The following is a 27,949-nucleotide window of genomic DNA, read 5'->3' as shown; positions in this document are numbered from 1 at the left end:
TATCTTCTTAGCTAAATTTTAAATTAGTATTTTTAATAGGAATGGTTATTTTAAGGTTAATTTTTTGTTATTAAGTTTTTAGCTATACTTTGTTTTCATATATGTTGTAAGATGCCTTCTGTCCTGGGGGAAAGGTGAGATATACATCAAATAGATGAATCACATCTGGTGGGTCCATCCACTCCATCTCCATTCTTTAAGCCAAATATAAGAAAAAGCACTAAACATACAACCATCTATAAATCAAATAAATGAATCATACCCAAGCCTAAATATAGAACTATCCTTTGGTCTACACTTGTGACCAAAAATCCTGGTCATACCAGAATACCATACCATCTGTATAGTTGTGTACATGTGCAGCCTATTTTCACTTTCTTCACAATTTGTGTGGAAATTGGGAGTGGAGCCAGCAAGCACAATGAAGTCCATGTCACCACCAATAACCATAATTATACTCTCACACAAAAAAAATTAAAGGTGAGTATACACAGAACTGAACATTAGACAGAACATCTAGACAGTAAGAGTGGTTTGACAATGGAACCATTTGCCTAGAGAAGTGGTGGGCTTCCTTCTCTGGACATCTTCAAAAAGAGGCTGGACAGCTACCTGCTGTGGATTTTCTAGCTGGAGATCCTGCATTGAGCAAGGGGCTGGAGTCAGTGACCCATGAGGTCCCTTCCAACTCTAAGACTCTGTGATGGGGTACAGTTAAGTAAACTTTACTTAAATAATATTTAAAGGAGATGCAATTCTCCAGATTATGGGTGTGGTTTTTTTCTGGCACATGTGCAATTTTCTTGCTTTGGAAGGAATCCTGACTCTACTGAATAATTTGCATTGGTTTTCATAGACAAAGCAATATCCTCATTGTTCACAGCCAAGATATACTTTCCTCTCTGTGCCAATTCTTTCAGTAATCAATCAAGTAATAATTATTTGTGTGAAGTCGAAGGCTTTCATGGCTAGCATCCATAGTTTTTGTGGGTTTTTCAGGCTATGTGGCCATGTTCTAGAAGAGTTTGTTTCTGATGTTACTCCAGCATCTGTGGCTGGCATCTACAGAGAATGCTGGCAATGAAGTGAGCTGGGTTGGGAGGAGTGATTTCCATGTTAATCTGTGTTTGCAGATTGACCTCTGAAAAAAGATAAAGGTTCCATGTCCTTCTGCTATGCTTTGTGGACTGGGAGAAAACTACATTCTACTGTCCAGCAGATTCTTGTCCAAATGTTTCATTAAGGTCTATGTCCTGTATGTTTTAGCCTATATAATGCACTCCAAAAATATTACTGGGAGAAAACTGGGATATAAATTAAACAAGCAAACAAACAAATAAATGCTTAAATAACCAGTCCTTTCAAACTGAGGTATTTTCTCTCTTATTCCATTATCCTCATTCTTACCAATACATTACAGAGGCTTTCTGCAGTAAACCAAAAATAACTCACTTGCCTTTCATTGCTAATACTTTAATTAAAGAAAACCTTACCAAGCCAAAAAGGAAAAGTGCATTAAGTCACCTTTTCCCTTTCTGCAATGCAGAAACTAAAAATCAGCTTCTGGCACAGTATACAGACAGGATGGGACTCAAAACTCCAGAAAAGCATCTGAGCCAATTTGTTTTTCTAGGCAGAATTAAATACCTATATGCAATTCACTGAAGGTCAAGGATGATGACATTTTCAGAATATTGCTCCAAAAAAGATGCCATTGAAGCTGGCTCACCTTCTACTCTGACTGCCCATTGTCTGCACCGCACTTGGCTTCTGTCTGCCAAAGCCACAGAAGAGACAGTCCTTAAATTGCAGTAAGTGACTTACTGCATTTCACTTCAACAACACAGTCGAGCATTACAGCCACTGACCAACATCCTGTCAGAGAATATATATGTGTAAGCTCTACTATGCATACAAGGCGAATGCTTCTCCATTGCATATTCTGCTGACAGTGGTGAAAGTTGTGTATATATAATCTATATAAGTATTGATTTGGGCCAGTGGATGGGGAAACCGTACTGTACTTGCTGACTAAGGGCATGTCTACATCTCTCACCTAATTACCTAACTAAAACATTACATTCCAATACTTAAACATACTTATACGTCACCACACCACCCATTTTATGACACAATATGCCAGATTCTGACACGTCACTATGCAGAATAGTCTACACATATATAAATATCTGGATTTTCTGCTCAAAATGGATAAACCCCCACTTTTCCTCCCTCCAGATTAAAGCCCTAAGGTTTGGACAGTGAGCTGTCCAAACAATGTACAGGATGAATGGTGCCTAATCCAGGCCTTTTCACCAATCAGAGCTTTAATCTGGAGGGGGGGGAAAGGGGGGTTGTACATTTTGAGCAGAAAATCCAGATATTTGTGTATTTGTAGACTGCACTGCAAAACGACGTATGAGAATATGGCATATTCTGTCATAAAATGGGTGTTGTGGTGCTGTATAAGCATGTTTAACTAAGTATTGTAATGTAATATTTTAGTTAGGTAGAAAAATGATGGGAGGTGTAGTATTAGTGGAAATAATTCATGGTTTTTCAAAAGGATGCTTGGGGCCTGGCAGAGGAATGTGCAGATGTGTGGGGGAGGAATATTCCCAGAGCTGGCTGGTGGGAAACATGAAGTAGAGAGCAGATCAGAACTGTATTGGGCTGTGTAAGAGAGGATTGGTATATTTAAATTAGTTAACAAATTAATATGAAGCCCATGAAGTTTGTGGGCAGGCTAATGTTATGCCAGTGAAGGCACTTCTGTCTTCAGATATCTTCCTGTTAACATCTACGGTTTTTCTAGAATAAAGTTTTGCCATTTGCAGTACAGAATGAAGACCATATGCAAAGGTCTACTGTTTGTCTCAAAAGACAAAGCAAACCAATATGAAATGGAATTTGCATGCATGTATAATTCCACATATTTCAGAACAAGAAACAAGCATCTTGATAGCAGGGCACAAGGGGAAACTAAGAAAGAGATAAGAACCAATGATACAAATTCATTTGTTTTTTAAAAACATCAGCCACAGGAAGTGAACAAAAAAGGCAGCAGGGCCTGCTTAAGGCAACAAAATTAGAGCTTCAGTGCCCAATGTCACTCCAGGAACTCTTGATGCCTACAGTGCAGAACAACTTGTCCACAACATAGCATGAACACAAATCTGCAGCTGGAGGTTTTTTTTTAAGTCTTACTATAGACCAAGCAGGTCATCAGACACTCAACAATATAAATAAAGCTGCCATCAAGATACACTGCACTGTGGAGTACGGTCAGGATTTCAAGCCAAAGGGCAGGCTGGAAAAGGCAAGGACATATCTACCATCTCCTTCTGTTACTTGCTTACAGACTTGAAACAGAAAGGTCTAAGAAGCCAGCAAGACTGAAGAGAGTGTGTGAGACCATACTCCACGCATTGGCAGACTGAGGGCAGTAAGAACAACTATGCTGGCTGGTGTACCTGCATCATATTTGTATTTAGCAGCAACTAAAAAAGCCAGTATGTGATCCTAGGCTGCATCAATAGGAGTATATGTCTAGATCGAGGAAAGTAATAGTGCCACTCTGTTCTGCTTTGGACAGAACTCACCTGGAATACTGTGTCCAGTTCTGGGCACAATTCTAGAAGGATATTGACAAGCTGGAGTGTGTCCAGAGGAGGGTGGCCAAAATGGTGAAAAGTCTGGAAACCATGCCATTTAAGGAGCAATTTAGGGATCTATCTTTAATCTGAGGAAGAGAAGGTTAAGAGGTGACATGATACCCTTGTTTAAATATCTAAAAAAAATGCCATATGGAGCGAGTTTGTTTTCTGCTGCTTCACAGACTAGGACATAGAGCAGTGGATTGAAACTATGGGAAAAGAGATTCCACCTAAACATTAGGAAGAACTCCTTGACAGTAAGAGCTGTTTGACAGTGGAACATAACTGCCTTGGAGTGTCGTGGATTCTCCTTTTTTGGAGGTTTTAAAGAGAGGCTGGATGGCCAACTATCAGGAACACTTTGTCTGTGTATTGCTGCACGGTAAGGGTTTGGACTGGATGGCCCTTGGGGTTCTTCCATCTCTATGATTCTATGATTTATATTTACCCAAATCCCACCACCACCATTCTAGTTAATGTACGATAAATTGGGTCCCCATTTCCACATAAGCAGGGAAAGGAAACACCACTTCTGGCAGTGACTATCAGTGGCAGCATCCTGAAAACTTCCAGACTTTTAGTTTGTTTAAAGGCAAATTTCTCATCTTCATGGTTGCAAATATTAATTTTAAAATGTAAGGAGAAATGAATAGTAATTTTTTTCAAGCCCAATTGGTGCTATATAGGCTTCTGGGCATTCAGAAAATCAGAAAAGGAACTTCAGTGATCTCTGTATTTCCTTGCTCCTCACTAAGGGTTAGGTGAAATAAGGGACTTAACTCTTGCACCATAATGGTTATGGAGAAGAGGACATTTCAGCAGGCAAAGCTTGCGTGACAAGTAACACCTGCTGAAATTTACTCATTTGCACAACTGTCAAAGGTACAGGAACCCTATCCCTCATTTCACCTGACAACCCTAACTTCATTATGATTAGCAGAAGCAAAGTGAATTGCTGAAAATTAAAAGAAATATAAACAAATGTATATGATTTAACAGAGCTTGGAGAAGTTACTTTGGAGGACTGTGATCATCTGGCCAGATTCTTGGAGCTGTAGTCCCAAAAGGTAACTCTGCCATTTAAATAAGTTGTAAAAGGTCAGCTTTTATTCCCCTTGCTGCACAGGAATCTGTTTTATGTCAAATAAGATTTTGCATCGATTTAGCCAAATGGTACTCAAAATTCTTCCTCCTGGGACCCCCCCCCCCTTTTATGTCTACATACAGATGTCACACATCCCCTCACTGAACGTAATATAGAAATAAAAATATTTTGTTTATTCAGTGTGTGTATTTTCTTCTGCACATACATGTATATTCATAAATTAATTTTTTTAAGGAAATAACATAGTTCAAATTAGAACAGTTTTATTTAAGTAAATTTAATTTTTAACTCAACATGTATAAGCTTTACACATTAAAAAGTTTGGGAAGAGGAAGAATTAGAGCCCCCAAGTCTTGTGCCCCCCTTGAGCAACTCTATTCCCAGTGATTGGGCGGCATATAAATAAATCATATTATTATTATTATTATTATTATTATTATTAATCGTGACCCAGGAGTCCCGTCCCAAAATCTGAGAACCACTGGTTTAGCCTAGCATTATCTACACTGACTGGCAACTACTCTCCACAATCTTACAGGTCATTCATATGATAAGAGTTGTGAGATACTTTTTCCAAATGAGGTTGCCAGAGTTTGAATCCAGTGTTTGTTGAATGCATATCCACTACTTCTGAGCTACTGTCGTTTCTCTCTAAACTCTGACATAACCTGGGTTTCATCCAGCAGGTAAAACTGCATGATCTAAAATATACAGGTCATTTATAAACGCTCCTTTCTCTTAAATAAAGCCCACTGACGCCAGTGTGATATATTTCCTATTTTGTAACTTTTAAGTTTTCCGCTTCAGCTTTTCATCAACTCCACAGCAAAGTTATCTACCTTGTCAAACTAAAGTATAACAGGCTTAGAGTTTTATTCTTCTCTGACTCCAAATGAGTTAGTGCAATTCATAACATTTTTATTTCTGTCATATTTCAGCTATCGTCCATCTTCATCCAAGAGTGTGTATATTCTTATAACTCAAAATGAATATGTGGATATTACAGTTTTCACTTCTTTTTTCTCATTGTTCTATCAAGTCCATTTATTTTAATGTGCTTCTTCTACCATGTATAAATCCATATAACCTATGAGGGCAATGATTTATACCATGTATCAATCCATATAACCTATCACATATTATACCAATTGGCACTGTCAGGTTATTAAGCACTGCTTATTGTATACACTTACAACCATCACGATTGTGAGAAATCCATGACACTTTTGTAATACAAGATATTATGCACAAAAAACACAAGTGTCACACAGCAGAGTTCTACAAGTAATATATAAAGAAATGACAGAATTCAATCCAGCCAAGAGCTCAAGTCCTTTGATTGCAGAACATTACGTATAACTGCAGATTAGTGCAAGAGTGTACTGGTTGAAAAGCAAATGCACCTTGTATACATTAAGAACCAGTCAGTTAAGTCCCATGTCCTAGCTTCCATAACAGACTCCACAGATAAACTATGACTGGGATTAAGAGATGGGCAACTGAGCTGTTGTTAACTGCCATGAAGTCAGCTTTCACTAATGATGTCCTATGAATGAGAGACCTCCAAGACATCCTGTTGCAAACAGTCCAGATAAGAACTTGCAAATTGAGAGCTGTGCTATTGAAACTGAAGCAGCCAGCCTCTAAGACAGTGATGGCGAACCTATGGCACACGTGCCAGAGGTTGCACTCAGAGCCCTCTGAGGGCACATGTGCTGTCACCCCAGCAGAGAGTTTGCCAGAGTTTGTTAATAGAAAGCCAGAGGAACTTTGCCATAAATAAGTGGGTTTTGGGTTGCAGTTTGGGCACTCGGCCTCTAAAAGGTTCACCATCACTGCTCTAAGACTTGAATGTGACTACCCTACTCCTGCATTGCTCTTCATTTATTTTTAAGGGGCAATGATGGGGCTGTTGATGAACTTTACCTTCCTCACACTTATTATAACCTAGTTTTAGTTATCAGTCTCACAAATGAAGGCCAACTCAAAGTAAATTGAAATCAAGTTTAAGGTTCATCTACACTGTGGCAATTTTAGCCTGATAGCCCAAGTGCAATAAAGCAGAACCTTGATCATAACGATTTTCCTAAGATTAAAACAGTAAGACGAGGAAATATCAGAGATCATTGGAATCAATGAAGCAAGCGCCTTTCCAGTTATTTTAGATTCATTTCTGATTTTAACATGAAGACTTGTACTGTGAGGATTAGAATGTATTGTCAATTGCCATTCCTGGCTTCAAGGACAGGAAACGTGGAAGGTTTGCTGTTGTTGTTGTAATGTGCCTTGGAATCAACTCCAACTTATGGAAACCCTATCATTGTTTTTTCTTGGCAAGAATTGTTCAGAGGAGGTTTGCCACTGCCTTTATCCAAGGCTGAGACAGCATAAATTGCACAAGATCATCCATGTTTTCATGGTACAGTGGCGATTCAAACTCTGGTCTCCCAGAATCTTAGTCCAACACCCAAACCACAACACTACAGTTGTTTTCAGAATTATCCTGAGGTTTGCCACTGCCTTCCCCTTAGACTGAGAAAGTGCAACTTGTCCAAGGTCATCCAGGAACATCTATGGGGGAGTGGGGGATTTGAACCCTGGTTTCCCAAAATCGTAGCCATACCACACCACCACAGTAGTTTTCATTATTTACTCTTTCTTTTTTGGAAAGTGGGGAGAAAAGGTGCAATCTGGAGAATCTGGATGGGACGAGGGTTGCGGACACCACCTTTGGCTTCACATGCTGCTCTAGGGCAACATGGCTCACCTGCGGTAGGTAGCAGATATCATATGGTACAAGAACAGCTGCACCATAATTTTCTATACAAACCAAAGGACAAACTGCCTTCCATATGGAATCACATTATACCAAACTGTATGTTACTAGTTCCCAACTTGCTGCTTGGCACACATTCCATGGTGAACTACCCTCTGAATGATGATCTTAAACAATTCTGAACCCTACTCTTTCCCCAGCTACAACCAGTAAAAAAACCCAAACACATTCAAACTATAAAGTATTAATTATGCACATGGAAACATGATACTTTATGCACCCCCAGCAGATTAATGTTCTATGCCAGCTTTGACAGCTTGGAAGTAGCACATTACAAGTCATGATGTTACTTGTAAAACATTACTTTTTGGGATAACAAAAACAATAACAGTCCTTTTGCAAAATACTGCCATGACTGTTAACATTGATAATAATATGGTGTGAGAGCCAGCATGGTGTGGTGGTTTAAGCATTGGACTAGAACTCCGGAGACCAGGGGACAAACCTCTACTCAGCCATGAAAATTCTTGAACAAGTCACACTCTCTCAGCCTCAGAGGGAAGCAAGGGCAAACCATCCCAAACAAATCTTGCCAAGAAATCCCCATGGGAAAACTGATGAAAGAAAAAAATCATGATTGGATGGATTTTGGAAGAAGCATTAGTCTCTGGAAGGTTCAACAGTGTTAGGAAGAACCTGGTTGTTTCATTTCACATGTGCATCTCTTTCATTCTTAATGAAAATACTGAAAAATGTCCACGGTACTCTTCGTTTTGTGATGCAGGAATCTATCCCTACTCTTTCCTTATTATTTATTATTATCATTAATGTTTATTTATATAGCACCATAAATTTGCATGGCACTTTACAGGCATCATCAAAACAACATTCTGCCTTTGGTACCAAAGTTTCTGTTAAAAAAGAAATGACCAAGAGCATGTCTACTTCATTAACTGAGGTAGCATTAGTTAATGCTAACTGTTTAACTTTTTAAAATAATGTCCCTACCTCTGCTTGGCAAGACAAATGAACACTCTCTCCTTAGACCTGTTACAAATACTCAGCAAACAATAAGGATCAATGAATCCAGGATATATATTTACATGATAAGTTATACCCACAGAAAAGGATACAACATAAAATGACTTTAGGTCATGCACCTGATGGAATGGACCGTATCCAAGAAGGCTTATGCAAAATTAAGTTAAGCTATAAACTGGCACAAGATTTTTGTTGTTCTTGTTGTTACTACTCCAAGCAATCCCCAGCACTCCCAACTTAGATATACTGCAAAAGTAATCTTCTATAAAGGTTGTGAGAAATGTGTACAAACAGGGCATATTTGGAAATGGACCTGATACAGACATTTGCTAGTTCTCAAGAAGTCTGACTTCCATGCAAATGCAGAACAGGTAAACAATCATTTGAAGAAAGAATGGTGAGTGTCTGAATCATCTGTTTAAATCTCAACACCAGTCACAAAGTAGAAAGACAAGTTTTATACTGGCTTTTCCTGTTTTCCCATGCCAGGTTACTTTCCTTATTTGAGACAGAAATTTATGAACCACTTGGTTCTACTTGAACTACACTGCTCCACAATGACCACCAGGAAGCCAGTGTGGTGCTGCGGTGTGAGTGTTGGACTAGGACTGTGGAAACCACAGTTTGAATCCCTGCTTGTCCATGGAAACCCACTGAGCGAACATGGGCAAGTCACACTTTCTCAACCCCAGAGGAAGGAAAAAGCAAATACCCTGTGAACAAACTTTGCAAAGAAAACCCCATAAATCACCAGGTCAGAAACGACTTGAATGGACACAACAAACATTGCCCATCATAGCTACTTATATATACAAACTTCTCCCAAAAGAAACCATTCCAATCCAAGACTTACCAAACCTGTGACCTCCTGCACTTTTAACCCAACACAATAAATCAGTCTCATGCTGTGACCTGTCCCATGCTTTCTCCATTTTAGAGAAAGCTTTGGAAAGTTACTTTTTCAGAATAGAGATCCCAGAATCCCCCAGCCAGCATGGCCACTGATCATGTGAAGTAGATGATTCTAGGAGATGTCATTTTAAAAAATATCTTTCTCAAGCTCAATTTTTTTGCAGTCTGCATTTTAACCATATTCCAAGATCATGTTTCTATTTTTGTTGTAAGTCACAAAGATTATCAGATCCCAATGGTTTCCAACACATCAGTGGCCTTGTTTATTTGGTTTTTTCCAGGCCTGACATATAGGTAACAGCAGAGTTTGTTGCAGATCTTGAAATAGCTGACACTGGAAAGGTAACTGTAAGGCAAAGGGGTGGAGGAACTATGAGAGATAGTGCTAGCAGTTATATCACTCAATGCCCATTAAAGACACCTTGTTCTTGTTTATCTCTCACATAGCAACACACCATCTTCCATATCCTCAGGTAAGGCACTCCAGAAGACAGAGATGCATCCAGTTCTAATGAATAACCCAGCCCTGCTAATAAATTGCTCTCCGTTTTTCACTGTAAGTAATTAATTCACTCAAGCTTGAGGAAGTAAAAACAGAGCAGAATATGCCATCACCTGAGTGGCACTGCTTACCTTCTGAGACCCAAATCCACATAAAGATGGATGTGCTTAAGCCCCAGTGAAACAACTATTGCAATGAGGCTCAGAAGCACTTTAAAGTGATGTAAATTATCTGTAGTAGTTATTTTTGTTTTCTTAATATTTAACTGTAACCCTGCGTCTGCACTTTCTTCCTTAATTTTCATCAGTAATTGTTGCAAGTCTTTGCTATTTTCTGCAAGTAATATAATGTCATCTACTGATGTCAAATACCAATTATCTTATAATGTATTTATTCATTTCCAACTGTTTACACATCTGGGACACTTTCACAAAAACAATCCACTGGGTTGTTTAAAAACAAAGCAAAACATAATATAAACTTCCACAAGAATCATGTGCAACAATTAAAATGTTAAAATACACATTTAAGCAACCAATTTTTTTTCTTTAAAAAAAGGATATAACATCAGCATGAAAAATTAAAACTCCACATTACCAAGGTAACACAAGATTTTAAGAAGATTTAAATCTTTCTTTGATTTTTAAAAGTCTTACAAGCTCATTTGAAAATTTACACGGGGCATCAACCCTATATCCAAGAGAGTTCTGAAACTACATATTACTGTATTATTTCCCAGATTCAAATATATTTCCAATAAGACTACACTGAGAGTCAGTGTGGTACAATGGTTTGAATATTGGACTATGACACTGGGAGACCGGGATTTGAACCTCCTTCACCCAGGGAAAGCCACTTGGTGACCCTAGACAAGTGACATGTTCTCAGCCTCAGAGGAAGGCAACGACAAGCCCTGTCTGAACAAATCTTGCCCGAAAAACCCCAGTGTAAGGGTTAGAGTTGGAGTAGTCTCAAGTTGGAGATGTAATGAAGGCACACAACAACCACAAAGACTACATTACCAATAACTTCCTTTCTACCTTTAGGCATGCAAGCTTTCAAAAGCGCCAAATGTGTGTTTTCAACATTATAGTCCTTGATGTATACACATGCTAAAGTTCCAGTATTGCAGTTTTCTTCAGGTTGCTTCCTATACCATACCACACCCGGAGGGGGATGGAACTGTCAACAATGGGTAAGCAGGTTAAATATCCAGATTTGCAATGCTGACGTAAAAAATTAAAACCAGGAAATAAATAAGAACGTCTCCACTCTGCTCCACTCCAGAAAAACGGATTTTCCTGTACTTCAAGTCTGGGGTTACTAAAAATATTATGAAGAGGAAATTCCTGTGTTAATGTGCACTTTTGACATATTTAACTCAGAGTGTGGAAGGACAGGTAAAACAGAGGGGAAAATGGAGGCTCACCTGTTCTTTCTCACATCTCAATGAGCTACTTATCTGGTTAAGGAGAAAATGAGTGAGTTTGGAGTCTAAAGGCCATAACACACTGTGACAATTCTGTTTCTGGATGTGGCATATCCAAGAACGAAGACTGACTTAATGCTGAACAAACTGCCCCAGTTTTGTACATCTGTACACTACTCTGGACATCTGGCTGCCTTAATTGCAACAGATGGTTGGACACAGGAGCTGCGAATTTCAACCTGGCAAACCATTAATTTCTTGTCAATATTTACACATTCTTTTAAACAATGAAACCATTACGAAGTGGCGGCAATTTGCACTTACGAGAACTGGAGATTGTAGCTATTACCAAGAAGCATGCATCCAGTTTATCCTCATTAATTCCAAGCTAAGTGGATGAGGTACTTCATCATAACATTTATTCCCTACCAAGAAGGAATGTTTGGTACACAGCAGCTTCCTCCCTCTTCTTTTTTCATTAAGAAATAATTTAGACTATTAGATTTGTTTATTTTTTTTCAAAACTGCCTGGCGTCGGATATTACCAGATCACTGCAGCATTATAAATCTCTATTAGCACTAATCAAGTCCTAGCAACTATCTACACTTCTTTATTAATGTATCTATTCAAACTGAGAAGCCAGTGAACCCTTAAGGGACCCAACCTGGCTTATCCATGATAGAAAAGCTGTTTTTGTAACTACATTCTCTCCACTTAAATTCTAGCATCCTCAGTAAGAACCAGGTAAGTTTGAGAACAATGTATCTTAGAGGCAAACACTGTCTTCAGCCAATGTGCTCAGCAAAAAGGTATCACCTATCTGTAAGCTAAATATTTGCTTTACACGAGAAAAGCCCTAGTTTACCAGAAAGCAAACTTTGAACTTCTTTGATCCCTAGCTCTCTCTGCTCGTGGTATCGTCTGTTTTTTCTCAAGCTTGGGGGAAAAATCTGTTTTAGAATAGAACTCTCAGAAACCCCCCCTCCTTTCCGACCTGACCCATAACCAGGAGGCCATGTTGAAGGATTCAACTATTAGCTGTAGTCCAAAAAAATAACTTTTCCAAGCACTGTCCCTTTCATCCTCAGGCATCTGTGACTTCCCCACAGCTACCTGCTTTTCATTCAGGTTCCTTCACTGCATGTTTCAAGACTTTCATCTCCTGGCCCTTTGTAAGGCTTTTTCCCTTAGCCTGTTGGCTAGATTCCACCTAAACATTAGGAGGCACTTCCTGACAGAGAGAGCTGTTCAACAGTGAAACACACTCCCTCAGAAAGCAGTAGAGTCTTCTTCCTTGGAGGTCTTTAAACAAAGGCTGGATGGCCATCTGTCAGGGATGCTTTGATTGTGAGTTCTTGCATGGCAGAATGGGATTGGACTGGATGGCCCTTGGGGTCTCTTCCAACGCTAGGATTCTATGATCTACCATGCTGTGCTTTCTTATAAACATCAGAGAAATGAAATATGGCCACAGAACATGTAAAGAGGTGGCACTGTTGTTGTTGTTGTTGTTGTTACATTGACTTCTTATCACAATTTACAAACGTTCTCTCTTCGTTCCTAATTTTCTGTAACAAGACTCATTCACATGGATTACCCACACAGATTTCTTTATAGGAAAGAATCATGTGAATTTGTTGTTGCTTTATGCCTTTGAGTCATTTCTGACTTATGGAGACCCTACAGTGAAGATATCACAGGGTTTTCTTGGCAAGAGTTGTTCAGAGGGGGGTTGCCTTTGCCTTCCTCTGAGGCTGAGAGAATATGACATCCCTAAGTTGATCTAGTAGATCAGCTCATCCAGTGCACTAGGCCATGAATCCTGTTCTCAAGGAGTCCAAATGAACCTTGGATTTAAGCACTTGTTTGTCATCCGTTCCTAGATGTGCAAAGGAAAAAGAAGGTGCTCAATACCCAGAAACAAAGTAGGCTGCCACAGAAAAGAAACCGCCTTCTCTATGGTGGGCTAAGAATTGCATCAGGCTTCTGGAGAAGGAAGAGAGCTCAGTTTCCCTTCTCTGATAGCCACCTAGCTTCCCGGTGATCAAGTTAGCTTCCAGGAATCTAGTTTTTAAAGAAAAAATTGCAAGTTAGTAATTTGTGTGGGCTTGCAGTGGACTGTGGAATATCTCCTGCACAGACATCCTGAAACCCATGCTGGAACCTTGCAAGGCCTGAGTTACACAGAATTGAGGGGATTTGTTATTGCCTTCACCACAATCAGCATTGTCCCATATGCACTGATTTACTTCTCAACATTCATGTATATGGGAAAAAGTAAAGGGGTGCAAGTCAGTGTGGTGTAGTTGTTTGAGTGTTGGACTATGACTCTGGAGACCAGGCTCAACCATGGTAATCTACTGGGTGACCTTGGGCAAGTCACACTCTCTCAGCCTCAGGGGAAGACAATGGCAAATCTCCTCTGAACAAATCTTGTTCGCCTTAGGGCCACCATAAGTTGGAAACAAATTGAATGCAAACAACAACAACAACAACAACAGGGAGTAATGTGGTGGGTAGAGGCTAATCCTGGTCTCCCCTTCTGAACATGCCAGGGGAAGCCAGAAGACCTGCTACCACAGGGGTAGCAAATCCACTTTCTATATGTTACTTCGATTCCCCCTGCAGCTGCTCCTAGATGAACAAGAACTAGTTGCTGAACACAACTTCTCATACCTTTGATCAGTCATTGGTCAGAACAGTGACTCTAGTCAATAAATCGGAAGAAGACTAGGAACAGGAAGGGCAGCTATGAACAAACTAGATAAGATCCTTAAATGCAAAGATATAAACTCAACAGTTAACCAGTATATCTCCCAGCACCATATACGGATGCAAGGGCTGGACAGTGAAGAAAGTGGATAGAAAGAAAATCAACTCATTTGAGATGTGGTGCTGGAGAAGAGTGGTTAAATGCCTGCATTGCAGCCACTCACTCACAAACCATAAGGTTGAGAGTTCAATACCAGCCAGGGGCTCAGGCTCAACTCAGACTTCCATCCTTCCGAGGTCACTAAAATGAGTATCCAGCTTGTTGGGCAATTAACTTACACACTGTAAACCACTTAGGGAGTGCTTAAGTGCACTGATAAGCAGTATAGAAATGTACTTGCTACTTGCTATTGCTAAGAGTGCTGAGGATACCATGGATGGCCAAAAAGACAAATAAACTGGGTCCTAGAAGAGATCAAGCCTGAGCTCTCCCTGGAAGCCAAGATTACTAAACTGAAGCTATCATACTTTGACCACATCATGAGAAGACACGACTCATTAGAAAAGACAATAATGCTAGGGAAGGTAGAGGGCAGTAGAAAGAGAAGAAGACCACATGCCAGTTGGATAGCCTCAATCAAGGTGGCCACAGCCCTGAGCTTGCAGGACCTGAGCAGTTGAGGGCAGATGAGCTTGGAGGAGGTCTCATTCACAGGGTCACCACAAACCGAAGTCTACTTGAAGGCAGTTAACAACAACTTAGGCAACAGCAGCTCCCATCTATTACTACTGCCACCATCGCCATGCCCTGCTGGTCAGTATAAAAATCAACCCTGCTTCCATCTCTATAGGCCTCTTTTAGTGTTTTGTCTCTTGGTCACATTACAGTGTGACAGGATGTTGGGAACTGACTCTGTAATCCAGATAACAGGCGAACAGAGCCTGCATTCACCCAAACTATACCACATAAGAGGAGGAAAAACAACAGTGGAGATGACAGATAACATTCTAGATTGAGATCAGATGCAGTTACTAATATGCAAACTCAAATGACTCAAGTTAAACAGCCTATACTATAAACATTACTGTGATGAAAGAAAAATAGTTATCTAAACTTCAGTACAGTCTGCTAATGACTACAACCGCCACCCTTTTTCTATGAAGTTATTATGTCCAACGTAGAGCCATTTACATATACTACTTCTGATCACACCCAGCAGTGAAGACTTCAGTGAACAGAAACCAAATCAGGGGAGTGAGGGGAGGGGAGGGGGGACTTTAAACAAAGAGCAGGCTTATTACAACATTATAATGATGTAACAGGGGGGGAAATATAGAGAACAAAAGGATACTAAGACAGCAAGCTTAGCAGGAGAGAATGAGGACAGGCAGCACACTGGAGTTAGCAGGAAGTTCATTCAAAGAAAGCAAAAAGAAGGGTGTGTGATAAACTAATCCCACTATGCTCTTGACATGGAATATTTCTTCTTAGTGGCAGATCAGACTGTAGGGTACTAACTCGGTTATGGGCATGTATTTCCTCAGAAATGGGCTTTTAATGTCTTCTTTTTGCATTTCTTTTTTTTTAATGTGTTCTTTTTTTTTTAATGCTAACATAGTGCTAGGTGAACTGGAAATGCCATATAACACCATTTCACAGGCAAAGAGAGGAGCAGATCTAATTTCCAAACCACCATTCTACAAATTAAGCCATCAGAACTTGAGACGACGCAGTATATTTACTTATCCTGTACAGAGAAGTGAGGATTTTGAACTTTAGATCGATGCATTTGCTATTTTCCAAGCAATACTCTCAAAGAAGCCTATCTTTAGTACAGCAATTTTTACACACAGAGACAAACACACACACACACACAGAGAGAGAGAGAGAGAGAGAGAGATGCTTTTTATTACAATACAACCAATAGTGTTTACTTGTTGCAGTAAGAGAGTGTGACTTGCCCAGTGGGATTCAAACCCTGGTTTCCAAAGTCCTGACACATACACACATAGAGAGAGAACAGTTTTTATTACAATGCAACCAACAGTTTTTCATATTACAATATTATATTCTGCATATGACAGAAACATTGCAAAAAAGGTGTTGAGCCAGATATACAAATAGCTACATAAACATGAAACACCAGCGCCAGCACCCCTGTGTGGCAAAACCCATAACTAAACAAAGTGACAAAATTTATCTTTTCTTATTCCTGCACAAACTACCTATATACTGTATTAGCTTTCACTTTCTTGTGCACAGGTACCAAGTGAATAAGAGAACAATCTGTTTGGGTTCTTTGTTGAAAGAAGACGGAACTACCCATGGATTCCTACCCCATGGAAATTATCCAGGTGTACCCAAAAAAGTGAAATATAGTGAATAATCTTCAGTACAAAGTTTTAGTTCTTCTGTTTTAAAAGTGAGATCAACACCCAGAGAGAATGCCATCATTCTTAACAAATCAAGCTGGGTGTAAAAACAGGTGCAAGATACATTTAGAGCGGCAGAGGAGACAAGGTGAGGGATACTTCTTTCTCCCCCATATATTCAGAAAGAATTTGTGAACCTTGGATCAAACGTAAATCAGAATGGAGACTGTGGTCAAAAAATCAAGACTAGGTTTGGGAGTGGCAGCTATGGAAGATCCTAAAGTGCAAAGATAGAACTCTGAACAATAAAGTGAGGATAGTCCAAGCCCCATTGCAATGTACAGATGTGAGAGTTGGTAGTGAAGAGGGTTGATAGAAGGAAAATCCATTTGAGATAAGCCGATGGAGAAGAATGCTGAAGATACTGTGATCAGCCAAGAAGACAAACAAATGGGTCCTAGGACAGATCAAGCCTGAATTCTCCCTGGAAGCCAGGATGACTAAATTGAGATTATCACACATCGTGAGAAAGTATAAATCATTAGAAAAGACAATAATGCTGGGAAAGGTAGAGGGCTATAGAAAAAGAGAAAGACTGCAGGCCAGATGGTTAGACTCAATCAGGGAGGCCACGGGCCCAAGCCTGCAGGACCTGAACAGGGCAGTCGAGAACAGGGAATCATGGAGGCATTTCATCCACAGAGTCACTATAAGTCGAAGTGGCAGGAAAACAGTTAACAACAATACATGAACAAAACTGATGCAGCAGCTCCCAAGGTAAATTCCCTACCCAGGGACTAGGACTTGTGAATGTGGTCTGTCTGACTGGTAGCAAAACAACCCCATCAACTGAAAACAGTACTCTCTGCCCAAAAATCCTCAAACATCTGCCCACATCTCTTTTAAAACTGCTTAGCTCCAAGACTCACATTCTTTCTTCCATCATTTCCTAGAGGAAAGCCTATGTCTACATTAGTAAAAGTGGGTGACCCTGGATAGATAGGTAGAAACCTAACAGACATAGATAAAATAAAGTTTCCCAAAAAGCAAAAGCAAAACATTGTTATCCATTGTCATCATTGACCAGATATATTAGCATTACAATGTGATGGGACAAAATAGGAAGAAAAACGGTTCCACTGAAACCTTCAGCAATGCATCCTCAGACCAAAATTCTTTAGGTTATCCATCTATTTCAATGCCACATTTCTCAGCTGCTCCACATTTTAGTAATTCAGATGCATCCAGCTTACAATGGATATTGCCAAACCACTCCTATCACCACTTCAAACCACAGTTTTACACATGGCTATGTGTTTTTACTTTCTCTAGACCACAAGTTGCTACTTTCTCCAGACCACAATTTGCTACTTTCTCCTGGATCACAGCACTATCACTAGTGGCCCTTACTTCAAGCCATTTTTCTATTCAAAGTCACATACACAAACACTAATTTTGCTGCAAAGGAAACAAATATACATGTCTTTTTAACTTCTTCTCCACTGGAAAAAAGCTACTAGTGAGTGAGATGATTCAGACTGAGCAAGCAGCAGGAGTCAGAGGAAAAATTTAAACACCTCTTCCTGCCTGCTTGTGCTCTGTTCAAGAGTTCAGCCTCCTGTGGCTATATTTCATATTTCTTGCCTTCAAAGACCATCTCCTAACATTCCACTACTATCCCCCTCCCTTCCTTACTAATTTAGACTGTGTACTCTGGGATTTCTGCATTGCTTATGAAACTGTAGAACCATTATATACATGAATGGCATTGCAGGGTGGAGATCTCTCATTCATAAGATCACCATAAGCCAAAGTCAACTTAACAACAAAAATAACAACAAACTGGTGAAGAAGCACTTGCCATTGAAACATTTCTTTGTCCTCCAACTGCTCTGCTCAGCCCCAAGTGCCTTCAGGTTCCTGCATCTTTCTTGTCATCCCTACAGCCAGAAACTGGAAAATATACTTTTTGGACTACCATTCCCACACAGAATCTCTGAGGCAGCTTAGTTAGTGTCCATATTGTCTGGGAGATCTGTGGTCCAACAAAGTAAGTTTTCTAAGCTCCATCTGCAAAGGATGTCCTACAGCAATGTTGCCCAAGCTATCTGATGGGAAGACTGGCAACTATTATTTTTCACAATGTGCCACGGACTGGTACTGTACTTGTGCTCATTGGGTATACATTGTTCCTTTCTTTCCTAGAAACCCTCCAAGGACAGGCAGCCAATGGCTCAAGGACCAGTACTAGGCCAGGGACCACCATTGCCCAACAGCCTCCAACCCTCATGACAAGTCCCTGTGTTCCAATCTACCCCAATTCAGTACAATTTAGCTATTGCCCTTGAGATCAGAAATGCCCTCTAACTCCTTCCCCAAATTTAGTTTGTATATCATAAACATCAGTGTTATTCTAAACTTCAGTACTTCTCCTCCTATCAAAATTGTACCTGAATACTTCGCACTTCAAATTAATCTCCCCCCCAAAAAAAAAAAACCCCAAAAGCTTGTATCAACCAATCCCAATATTCCACTTGTTCTGAATACATTTTCTTAGGTCAAACTGTCCATACAGATCCAATAATTCTTCTGACTAACAGCCCTGATACTCAAATATATACATGTATATAGTTAACTTCAGCAACTCTCCCTTGACTATCTGTTTCCACTCATTCCAAAATCCTGTGGCTCACCCTGGAGCCTCTTTTCCCCAAGCTTGCAACCTATATACAGCACCCACTAGCCCTAAAGAAATCCTTGGACAACCAACCCAACTCCTTCCTCTGTTTCTTTTCCTGCCAAGTTAATCTTGAAACTCCCGTTGTGTGGATGTGCCTTCAAGTTGCCTGTAGTCTTATGGGGACCCCGTGAATTTCATACCACACCTTTAAACCAATGGCCAGCAGATTTCAGAGTTCTTGCTGCAATCCCAAGACCCACCAGCTATGCAAAAAGAGAAACAAACCACAAGTTGTTGTTGTTGTTAACTGCCCTCAAGTTGATCTCAATCCATGGCAACCCTTTGGATGAGACATCTCCAAGACTTGCTGTCATCCACTGTTCTGCTTAGTTCCTGCAAATTCATACCTGTGACCTCCATAATAGAGTGCACTAGTAAACCATGAGTAAACACTTAAAATTAAGGAACCACACACACCTCCAAGTGCACCTGAGGCCAGGAATATGCTTTCAGCATCAGATCATAGCTCACAACCCTTTCACACAAAAATCCATTCCTGGTTTTCCTTCAAAGTTTTCTTCATTTCAACAACCTGGGTTGTAGGAGAAAGTTGTTGCTATTGTTGAAGCAATTAGCCATCAAAAAGCTTTGGTGATCTAAGGATTCATTCAATCACCCCAAGGCCTATCAGGACATCCCCGTTTACCTTCCCAATTTACTTTCTGGTTACCCTGTCTCTTAACGCCTCTGTAGCCCTACTGATTTCCTAAACCTCAGAAATAGCATTCTTCTCTTCCTCATTTAACACCCAAATGCTCCATGTCCTCTTTGGAACTCTACACTGTTTCACCTTTTCCAGAATTCTTCAAGCTTCAGTGCATATTTCAGTGCTAAGAGTTAGCCGTGCCAAAGGTGTTATGTGATAACAGGTCTCAGAGCATATGTAAAGAGCTTTCACAATATAAGCCAAAAAAAACCCACAATCATGTAGGCACCTTCAAGACATTTGTAAACTTATGCCAATAAAAAGGAAAAGGTAGCCAGGAGTTGCCATTTTCAGGTGAGTTTATGCATTTGAAAGATGGAAAGAAATGGGGGACCTTTCATGTTAGAAGTTAAGCACTGAATCTCTTCCCAAACAACCTTACTCCCTTCATCTACCCCCAATGCCTAAACAGCAGTCCTTTCTACACACATGTGGCTGTGAGATGGGGAAGAGACATTTTTCACATGCTGTAGAGAGCACACACTTTTCTATATCTTACTTCCCATTTGACCACTCTCATCCCCAGGGGGAATGCCTTGCTCTATTTTCTTTTATGCACACCCTTGCCTTCCTTCTCTTCTCTCTGCCTATAAATTATTTAAACTCAGTCAGCTGCCTTAGGAGCAAAGAGGTGTGGGATTTCTTTTTCTCTTTTTAAGCTGTGCTATAAATAAAATAAAGTAAAAGTAAAGAGAGTTCTGGGATTGGGAAACTAAGGGGAAATCTCACCTGCAATTTCCATCCCAGCCTTTGGAGGGTAGTGGTTAGAGCATCCAACTAGGACTGTGGCAGAGAGGGGATGAAATCCAGACTGCAATTCCCCAGCCCACGCAGCCACCCTGGAACTCCCTGGGTCATGCTAGAGGGCAGGCACACTGGTTAAAAGTCCACTCCACAGGGTTGTAGAGAAGAGAAAGGGTGGGAGGCAGAGGAGGAGATGAGAGAAAGAGAAACAACCACACAAATCTCCTTGTGATCTTGGCAGGAAAGGTAGAGGGAATAGGATTTCACAAGAGGTGTATCTACAATGCAGAATTAAACCAGTTTGACACCACTTTAACTGCCATAACTCTATCCTACAGCATCCCAGCATTTGCAGTTTGGTAAGGTATTCAGCCTGGTCAGAGAGTGCTGGTGCCTCCCCAAACCATAAATCCCAGGATGCTATAGGATAGAGGCATAGATTCACAGAATCAGACAACAAGAGTCATCCAGTTCAACCTCATTCTGCCATGCAGGAACACACAATCAAAGCAACCCCAATAGATGGCCTTCCAGCTTCTGTTTAAAGACCTGCAAAGAAGGAGACTCCACCGCTCTCCAAGGGAATGTGTTCCACTGTCAAACAACTCCTACTGTCAGGAAGGGCAACTACCATTCCTCCTGTGCAGAAGTAGCCTGCTTGGGCATGGAAACCCCTTCTGAAGAAACCTTGCCCAGAAAACCCATAAGATCACCACAACTCAGTGTGCCACAGTGCTTTGAGTGCTGGACTAAAACTCTGGAGACCAGGGTTGGAATCCCAGCTCAGCCATGGAAAACCACTGAGTGACCTTAAGATGCCTAAGCAGGTGACACTCTCTCAGCCTCAGAGGAAGGCAATGGCAAACCCCCTCTGAAGAAACCTTTCCCAGAAAACTTGTGATAAAGTTGCCATAAATCAGAGTGATATAGTGGTTTGAGGGTTGGGACCATGACCCTAGAATCCCGGCTCAGCCATGGAAACCCACTCAGGGATCTTAGGCAAGTCACGCTCTCTCAGCCCCAGTGGGCAGAAACGTCTGGAAGGCACACAATACACACGCACACAAGTCGGAAAGGACTTGAAGGCACATAATAACTACCAGAAGAAGGAGGATCGGGATACCAAAACAAATGACAGTACTTGCCCATAGGGAAACCATACTTGCCCACAAGGAATCACTGGAGAATTACTTGCCCAGAGAGGGAAACGTAGGAGAATACTTGCCTATAGGGAATCATTGGGGAATATGTGCCCATAGGGAATCATTGGGGAATACTTGCCTATAGGGAATCATTGGGGAATACTTGCCTATAGGGAATCATTGGGGAATATGTGCCCATAGGGAATCATTGGGGAATACTTGCCTATAGGGAATCATTGGGGAATATGTGCCCATAGGGAATCATTGGGGAATACTTGCCTATAGGGAATCATTGGGGAATATGTGCCCATAGGGAATCATTGGGGAATACTTGCCTATAGGGAATCATTGGGGAATATGTGCCCATAGGGAATCATTGGGGAATACTTGCCTATAGGGAATCATTGGGGAATATGTGCCCATAGGGAATCATTGGGGAATACTTGCCTATAGGGAATCATTGGGGAATATGTGCCCATAGGGAATCATTGGGGAATACTTGCCTATAGGGAATCATTGGGGAATATGTGCCCATAGGGAATCATTGGGGAATACTTGCCTATAGGGAATCATTGGGGAATATGTGCCCATAGGGAATCATTGGGGAATACTTGCCTATAGGGAATCATTGGGGAATATGTGCCCATAGGGAATCATTGGGGAATACCTGCCCATAGGGAAACGTTGGGCACGTGGTCACTAGCTGCTGCCCTGGCTCAAGGCTATGGCATTCTGGGAGCTGGAGTTTGTTGTGGGGTCCAGAGCGGAGCTCCCAGAATGCCATAGCCTTGAGCCAGGGCAGTTCAAGCGGGGCCAAAGCGGGTTCTTTCTCCTGTCTTTCGGGGGGGGGTCCCCAAGAGGAGTCTGTCTTTACCTTCGGGGGTCTCCCTTGCGCCTCTCCTCCATGGCGGGGCTGCTCTCTCTCTCTCCTCTTCTGGGTGCCGCTTCTTCTTCTTCTTCCTCCGGGTCTAAGGCTCCAGGCTGAGTCCAAAAAGGAGGGCGAAAGAGAGGGGTCCTGAGGGGGAAAGGGGCTTCAAGACAAGCCAAAGCCGAGCCTCTGCTTCCTCTCTTTTATTCACCCTTTCCTTCCTTCCTTCCTTCTTTCCACACAGCCTTCCTGGCGGGAAAAAGGAAAGAGAAAGAGGGATCTCAAAAGGAAGAAAAAGGAGGCGAAGAAGGGTCTCCTTTCCTTCACTGGGAACCCAAAACACCGGCACTTTTTCTTCCTTCTTTCCTTCCTTTTTCTCTTTTTCTTCTTCTTCCCTTCACACACCAAAAAGAGAGAGAGAGAGAAGGAAGAGAAGGCGTGGGTCGCTCGTTTCAATGGGAAGCCAAAACACCGCCTCTTTTCCTTCCTTCCTTCCTTTCTTTCTCTTTCTTTCTTTTTCTTTTCCCCTTTTCTTTCTTCTTCTTCTTCCCTTCAGACACAAACCTTCCTGGCGGGGGAAAGAGAAGGGAAAGAGGAGGCGAAAGCGTGGGTCCCTCTTTCAAAAACAGACACAAAAACCCCCTCCTTTTTCTTTCTCTCCTTCTCTCCTTTCCCCCTTCTTCTTTTCAGCTTTTTCTCCTCCTTCCCTCCTTCCTTCCTGGCGGGAAAAAAGGAAAAAAGAAGTCGCCGGTGGAATGCAAACCCCAGCAAAAAACCCACTACTTTTCCTTCCTTCCTTCCTTCCTTCTTTTCCCCTTTCCTTTCTTCTTCCCTTCACACAACCTTCCTGGTCGGGGAAGAAGAAGAAAGAACGAAGGGGGGAAAGGAGGGGAAAGAGGAGAGCCGAAGGCGTGGGTCGCCCTTTCAGTGGCAGCACTTTCCCTCTCTCCCTCTTCTTTCTTTCTTCCTTTCCTTTCGCCCTCTCTTTCCCTTCAGACAAGGGAAAAGAGCCCCGACTGACCCCAGGCGAGCCAAGAGCAGGGCTTTTCTTGCCCTTTCTCCGGAGCTCCCTTCCTGAGAGGAGCTTTCCTCTTCTTCGCCGGAGCCAGCAGGATTTTAAAGCCCCGGAGGGTTGCTCCTCGGCCGCCGGCCTGCCTCAGTCCCTGCCCCCTTCCCTTCCCTAGTCTCCGGCCAGCACCAGGAGGAGCTTCCCCCGGAGGTGGAGCTCGGGGCCGGCGGCTCCTCTTGCTTCGCAGCCACCCTTGGCTTTCTGGGCTGCGTCCACACTGGGGAGATAACCCGCTTTGGCCCCGCTTTGAAGCATCCTGGCTCAAGGCCAAGGGATGCTGGCAACCGGAGTTTGGGGTGGGCCCAGAAAGCCGAGCGGAGAAAAGCCTGCAGACGGAGGAGCCCTCTTCCTCTTCCCTGGCCATCGGCTCTTGCTCTTTGGGGGCCAGAAGAACTGTCTCCCTAAAGGCTCATGCTGCTGTGGCGTTAGGGTTGGAGTACTGGACTTCAACTCTCAGGCCCAGGGTTCCAGTCCTAGCTCCGCCAGGAAGTCACATCCTCTCAGCCTCCTCAGGGGAAGGCAGTGGCTGAACAAAACCCTGGGATGATGATGAGAGGGTTGTCATTAGCTGGAAACGACCTGAAGGCCCACAATAATAACAACAACGCTAGAAATCTGGGAGAAAGCTGGAAGAAAAAGGTCTTCTTGGGGAGCCCTTTGCCCTCCCTGGATGCCTCGGGGGTTTTAGGGGGAAACAACAAAAACTTGCCTGTCCTCTTGGCATCTTCTTTGCGCAGAAGAACGTCTCTGTTGAATTCATCAGGGCTTACTGCCAGCTCAGTTCTTAGACTGCAGCTCCCAGCATCGCTCCCAATCTGCTCTACTGGCTAGGATTGCTGGGCCTCACAGTCCAACATTGGTCCAAAACACACTGCAGATGGCTTTAACTGCCTTGGCTTAACACTAGGGAACTCTGGGAACTGTAGCTTTGTGAGATATTTAGCTTTCTTTGTTGCCTCAGTAAACTACAACTCCCAGGATTCCCTAGCACTGAGCCAGGGCAGTTAAAGCCATCTCGAACTGGATTATTTCTGCAGTGTTTTGGGCCATCATCTGTAGGGCTACCTGAGTCCCATACCAATATATAGCACTGCAGGCAAGGATTTTTGCACCACCTTAAAAATCAGTAAATTGATGATGGCATAAGCTTTGGCTGGCACTTCACCAGATGCATGGAGAGCTATCCTTAACCAGCAGACGAATGTGCAAAAGTGGGTTCTGGGCCACCAAAGATTCTAGGCAACGTTATCTATTTCTCTTTGAGAGGCAACTAAATTCGTTGGCCTTCATAGGGGTCCTGATGAGGAGCCTCCTAGACGCATGAGAACCTTTGTAGTTCAAGACTTATGCTATGAGAAGAATGCATTTATTTATTTATTTTGTACACAGTAAGTCCTGATCTGTGAATAGTCTTTAACAACAGTGCAGTTTTTCAACAACCTTCTTGCAGTGAGGGAGAAAATGGGGAAAGTTATGCATTCTTTGCCCGTTGTTGTTGGGTGCCTTCAAATCATTTCCAGTTTCTGGCAACCCTAAAGCAAAACTATCACTGGGTTTTCTTGGGCTGAGCATATGTGACTCACCCAAGATCGCCCAATGGGCTTCCATGGCTGAGTGAGGAATCAAAACCTGGAGTTGTAATCCAATGCTGAAACCACTACACCACACTGCCTTTTCATGCTTGACTACAAGGATTACATTTATTAAGATTTAAATCTGTAGGTCTTTGTCGATCCTTCCGAGTAATAGAGCTGCTTCTTAGGAATGTGTTACTAATACGTGACATTAAGATAGAGAGCCTCAGGTGCAAAACATACTACCAAGATGTGCCTCTTACACTCCTCTCCCAGCCATATGTCTCACTGACAGTAAAGGAAATGCTTCAAAGCCATTGCAAAGGTAAATCCTTTCCCAACAAGATGTGGGATTTCCCCAGCCCCCATGCAAGAGAGGTGTGCATTCAGATTCCCCAAGGAAGAAAGCACTTTCACTTGCAAAGTGTTTCAGCTGAGGGAAAGCTGAACTTCCTTGGCATCCAAAAAGGGGCACCATCCAAAGAGAGCGCTAGAGGCAACCATCTGTGTGTACATGTGCCTTCGAGTCACCTATCGACTTATGGCAACCCCATGTATTTCATAGGGTTTTCTTAGGCAAGGAATACTCGGAGGTGGTTTTGCCAGTTCCTTCTGCTTGAATAAAACCTACAGCATCTGGTATTCATTGACAGTCTTCCATTCAAGTACTATCCAAGGCTGTCTCTGCTTAGCTTCCAAGATCAGACTGGATCTGGTACCTTCAGAGTATTTAGACAATAAATGTTCACATGTGAACATTGCTTGGGAGACTGGCCTGTATATCAATGTCTGTGTTTGTGTCTCTATTTCTGTTTTTTCTTGGCTTGTGCATTTGCTTTCTACACTGAACCATTTTTTTGTTATACAGTGGGCCCTTGGTATGCACTGGGACCAAAATCCATGGATGTTCAAGTCCCATTAAATACAATGACATAGTAAAAATGGCAAAACCAAGGTCTGCTTTTTGGAAAATTATAATAAATAATAATAATAAAATTTTTATTTGTATACCGCCCTTCCAACAGATCAGGGTGGTTAACAACACATTAAAACAATACAATAAAAGCATCAGTACAATACAATTCAATAAAAAACAGAAAAGCCCCGAGTTAGCCAATCCCCTTGCCAGTGAAGAGGAGGGAGGCCCGTTGGACTTTAATCGGGGAATGCAACACTAAAAAGGAAGGTCTTTAACTCCCTCCTGAATTGGGCCAGGGAGGTGGCCAAGCGGAGCTCTATGGGCAGCGTATTCCAAAGGGCCGGGGCGGCGATGGAAAATGTCTTCCTAGTGGTGGAGACAAGCCTAGCCCCGGGGGCCCTAAGTAGTTGCTGCCCAGATGTTCTGAGGGTGCGGGACGGAATGTATGGGGAGAGGCGGTCCTTCAGGTATCCTGGGCCCAAGCCATTTAGGGCTTTATAGGTCATCACCAACACCTTATATTGCGCCCGGAAGCGGATCGGCAGCCAATGCAGATCTTTTAACACCGGTGTAATGTGGCTGGCCCTGGAGGTACCAGTGACCAGCCTGGCTGCCATGTTTTGTACCATTTGTAGCTTCCGGGTTTGGTATAAGGGTTGCCCCATGTAGAGTGCGTTGCAGAAATCCAGTCTCGAGGTTACCAGAGCATGTACCACAGTTTCAAGGTCCCTCTGGGCCAGGTATGGGCGCAGCTGGCAAATAAGCCGAAGCTGATGACAGGTGCTCTTGACCACCGCATTCACCTGAGCAGTCAGGTGAAGGGACGAGTCAAGAAGCACCCCCAGACTGTGCACGGAGTCCTTCACAGGGAGCGTGACCCCGTTCAGGACAGGTGGAACCACCACCATTCCTGGGCCAGGGGAACCTATCACGAGTACCTCCGTTTTCTCTGGATTCAGCTTGAGTCGGTTTTCCCTCATCCAGCCCATTACTGACTCCAGACAGGCCATGAGAGGAGAGACGCCATCCTCAGTCACTGCATCAGTCAGAGACATAGAGAAGATTATTTGGGTGTCATCAGTGCGCCCTTGCCTTATGCAGGGGATCGGTTCTGGACTCCACTGCGTAAGGCATGTTCCATGCGTGGTTGAGCCCCATTGAAACTAATGGGGCTTGTGCACGTGGTGCAGCATGGCATGCACACCATTTCCTCTTTGTTGCGTGGCTTTCAGCGTAAGCTGAAAGCCATGTATAGTGTGCCTGTGTATCACACACGCGCACGCACACACACACACACATGCAGTTGCCCCTCAGTTTTTGCAGGGTATCCATTCTGGAACCCCCTCTGCAAAAACGGAAAATCACTTATATTCAAGCCCCATTGGCTTGAATGGTGGTGCACCCACACATGCACCTACAGGTGCGCCACGAGTGCACACCCCATTTTGTCCCCCTCCATTTGCCGCCCACGAATGAGTGAGGGACGCAAACTTCAAGTCTGCAAAAATGAAGGGGCAACTGTGAAGCCACAAATGGTTGAATCTATGGATATAGAAACTGTGGATACCAAGGGCTGCCTGTAAATATATAAAAATCTGTGTACTATGCATGCATGCACATCAAAGGCACAAATCTGTTTGATGTTAAAATGACAATGACAGAGCAATTGGTGTATGAAGG

General features: G+C 42.4%; 1 protein-coding gene across 1 annotated transcript in view; it reads right to left on the bottom strand.

Annotated features, from left to right (window-relative positions):
• LOC149313236 (electrogenic sodium bicarbonate cotransporter 1-like) overlaps nt 1-23,878 on the bottom strand; it is a 241,715-nt gene extending 217,837 nt beyond the window's left edge. Inside the window, exons 1-2 of the mRNA XM_089526331.1 lie at nt 23,729-23,878; nt 22,714-22,956 (exon numbers count right to left, since the gene is read on the bottom strand). Of these exons, the coding sequence (XP_089382457.1) occupies nt 22,714-22,745 (32 nt within the window). The 5' untranslated portion in view covers nt 22,746-22,956; nt 23,729-23,878. The remainder of the gene's footprint in view (nt 1-22,713; nt 22,957-23,728) is intronic.
• Between the last annotated feature and the right edge of the window lie 4,071 nt (nt 23,879-27,949).

Source organism: Sceloporus occidentalis, unplaced genomic scaffold (assembly GCF_023333645.1).
Source record: "Sceloporus occidentalis isolate IW3139 unplaced genomic scaffold, rSceOcc1.0.p SCAF_5, whole genome shotgun sequence".
NCBI lineage: Eukaryota > Metazoa > Chordata > Lepidosauria > Squamata > Phrynosomatidae > Sceloporus > Sceloporus occidentalis.
Note: the sequence above shows the minus strand (reverse complement) of the source record. Positions and strands in the feature narration are given on the sequence as shown.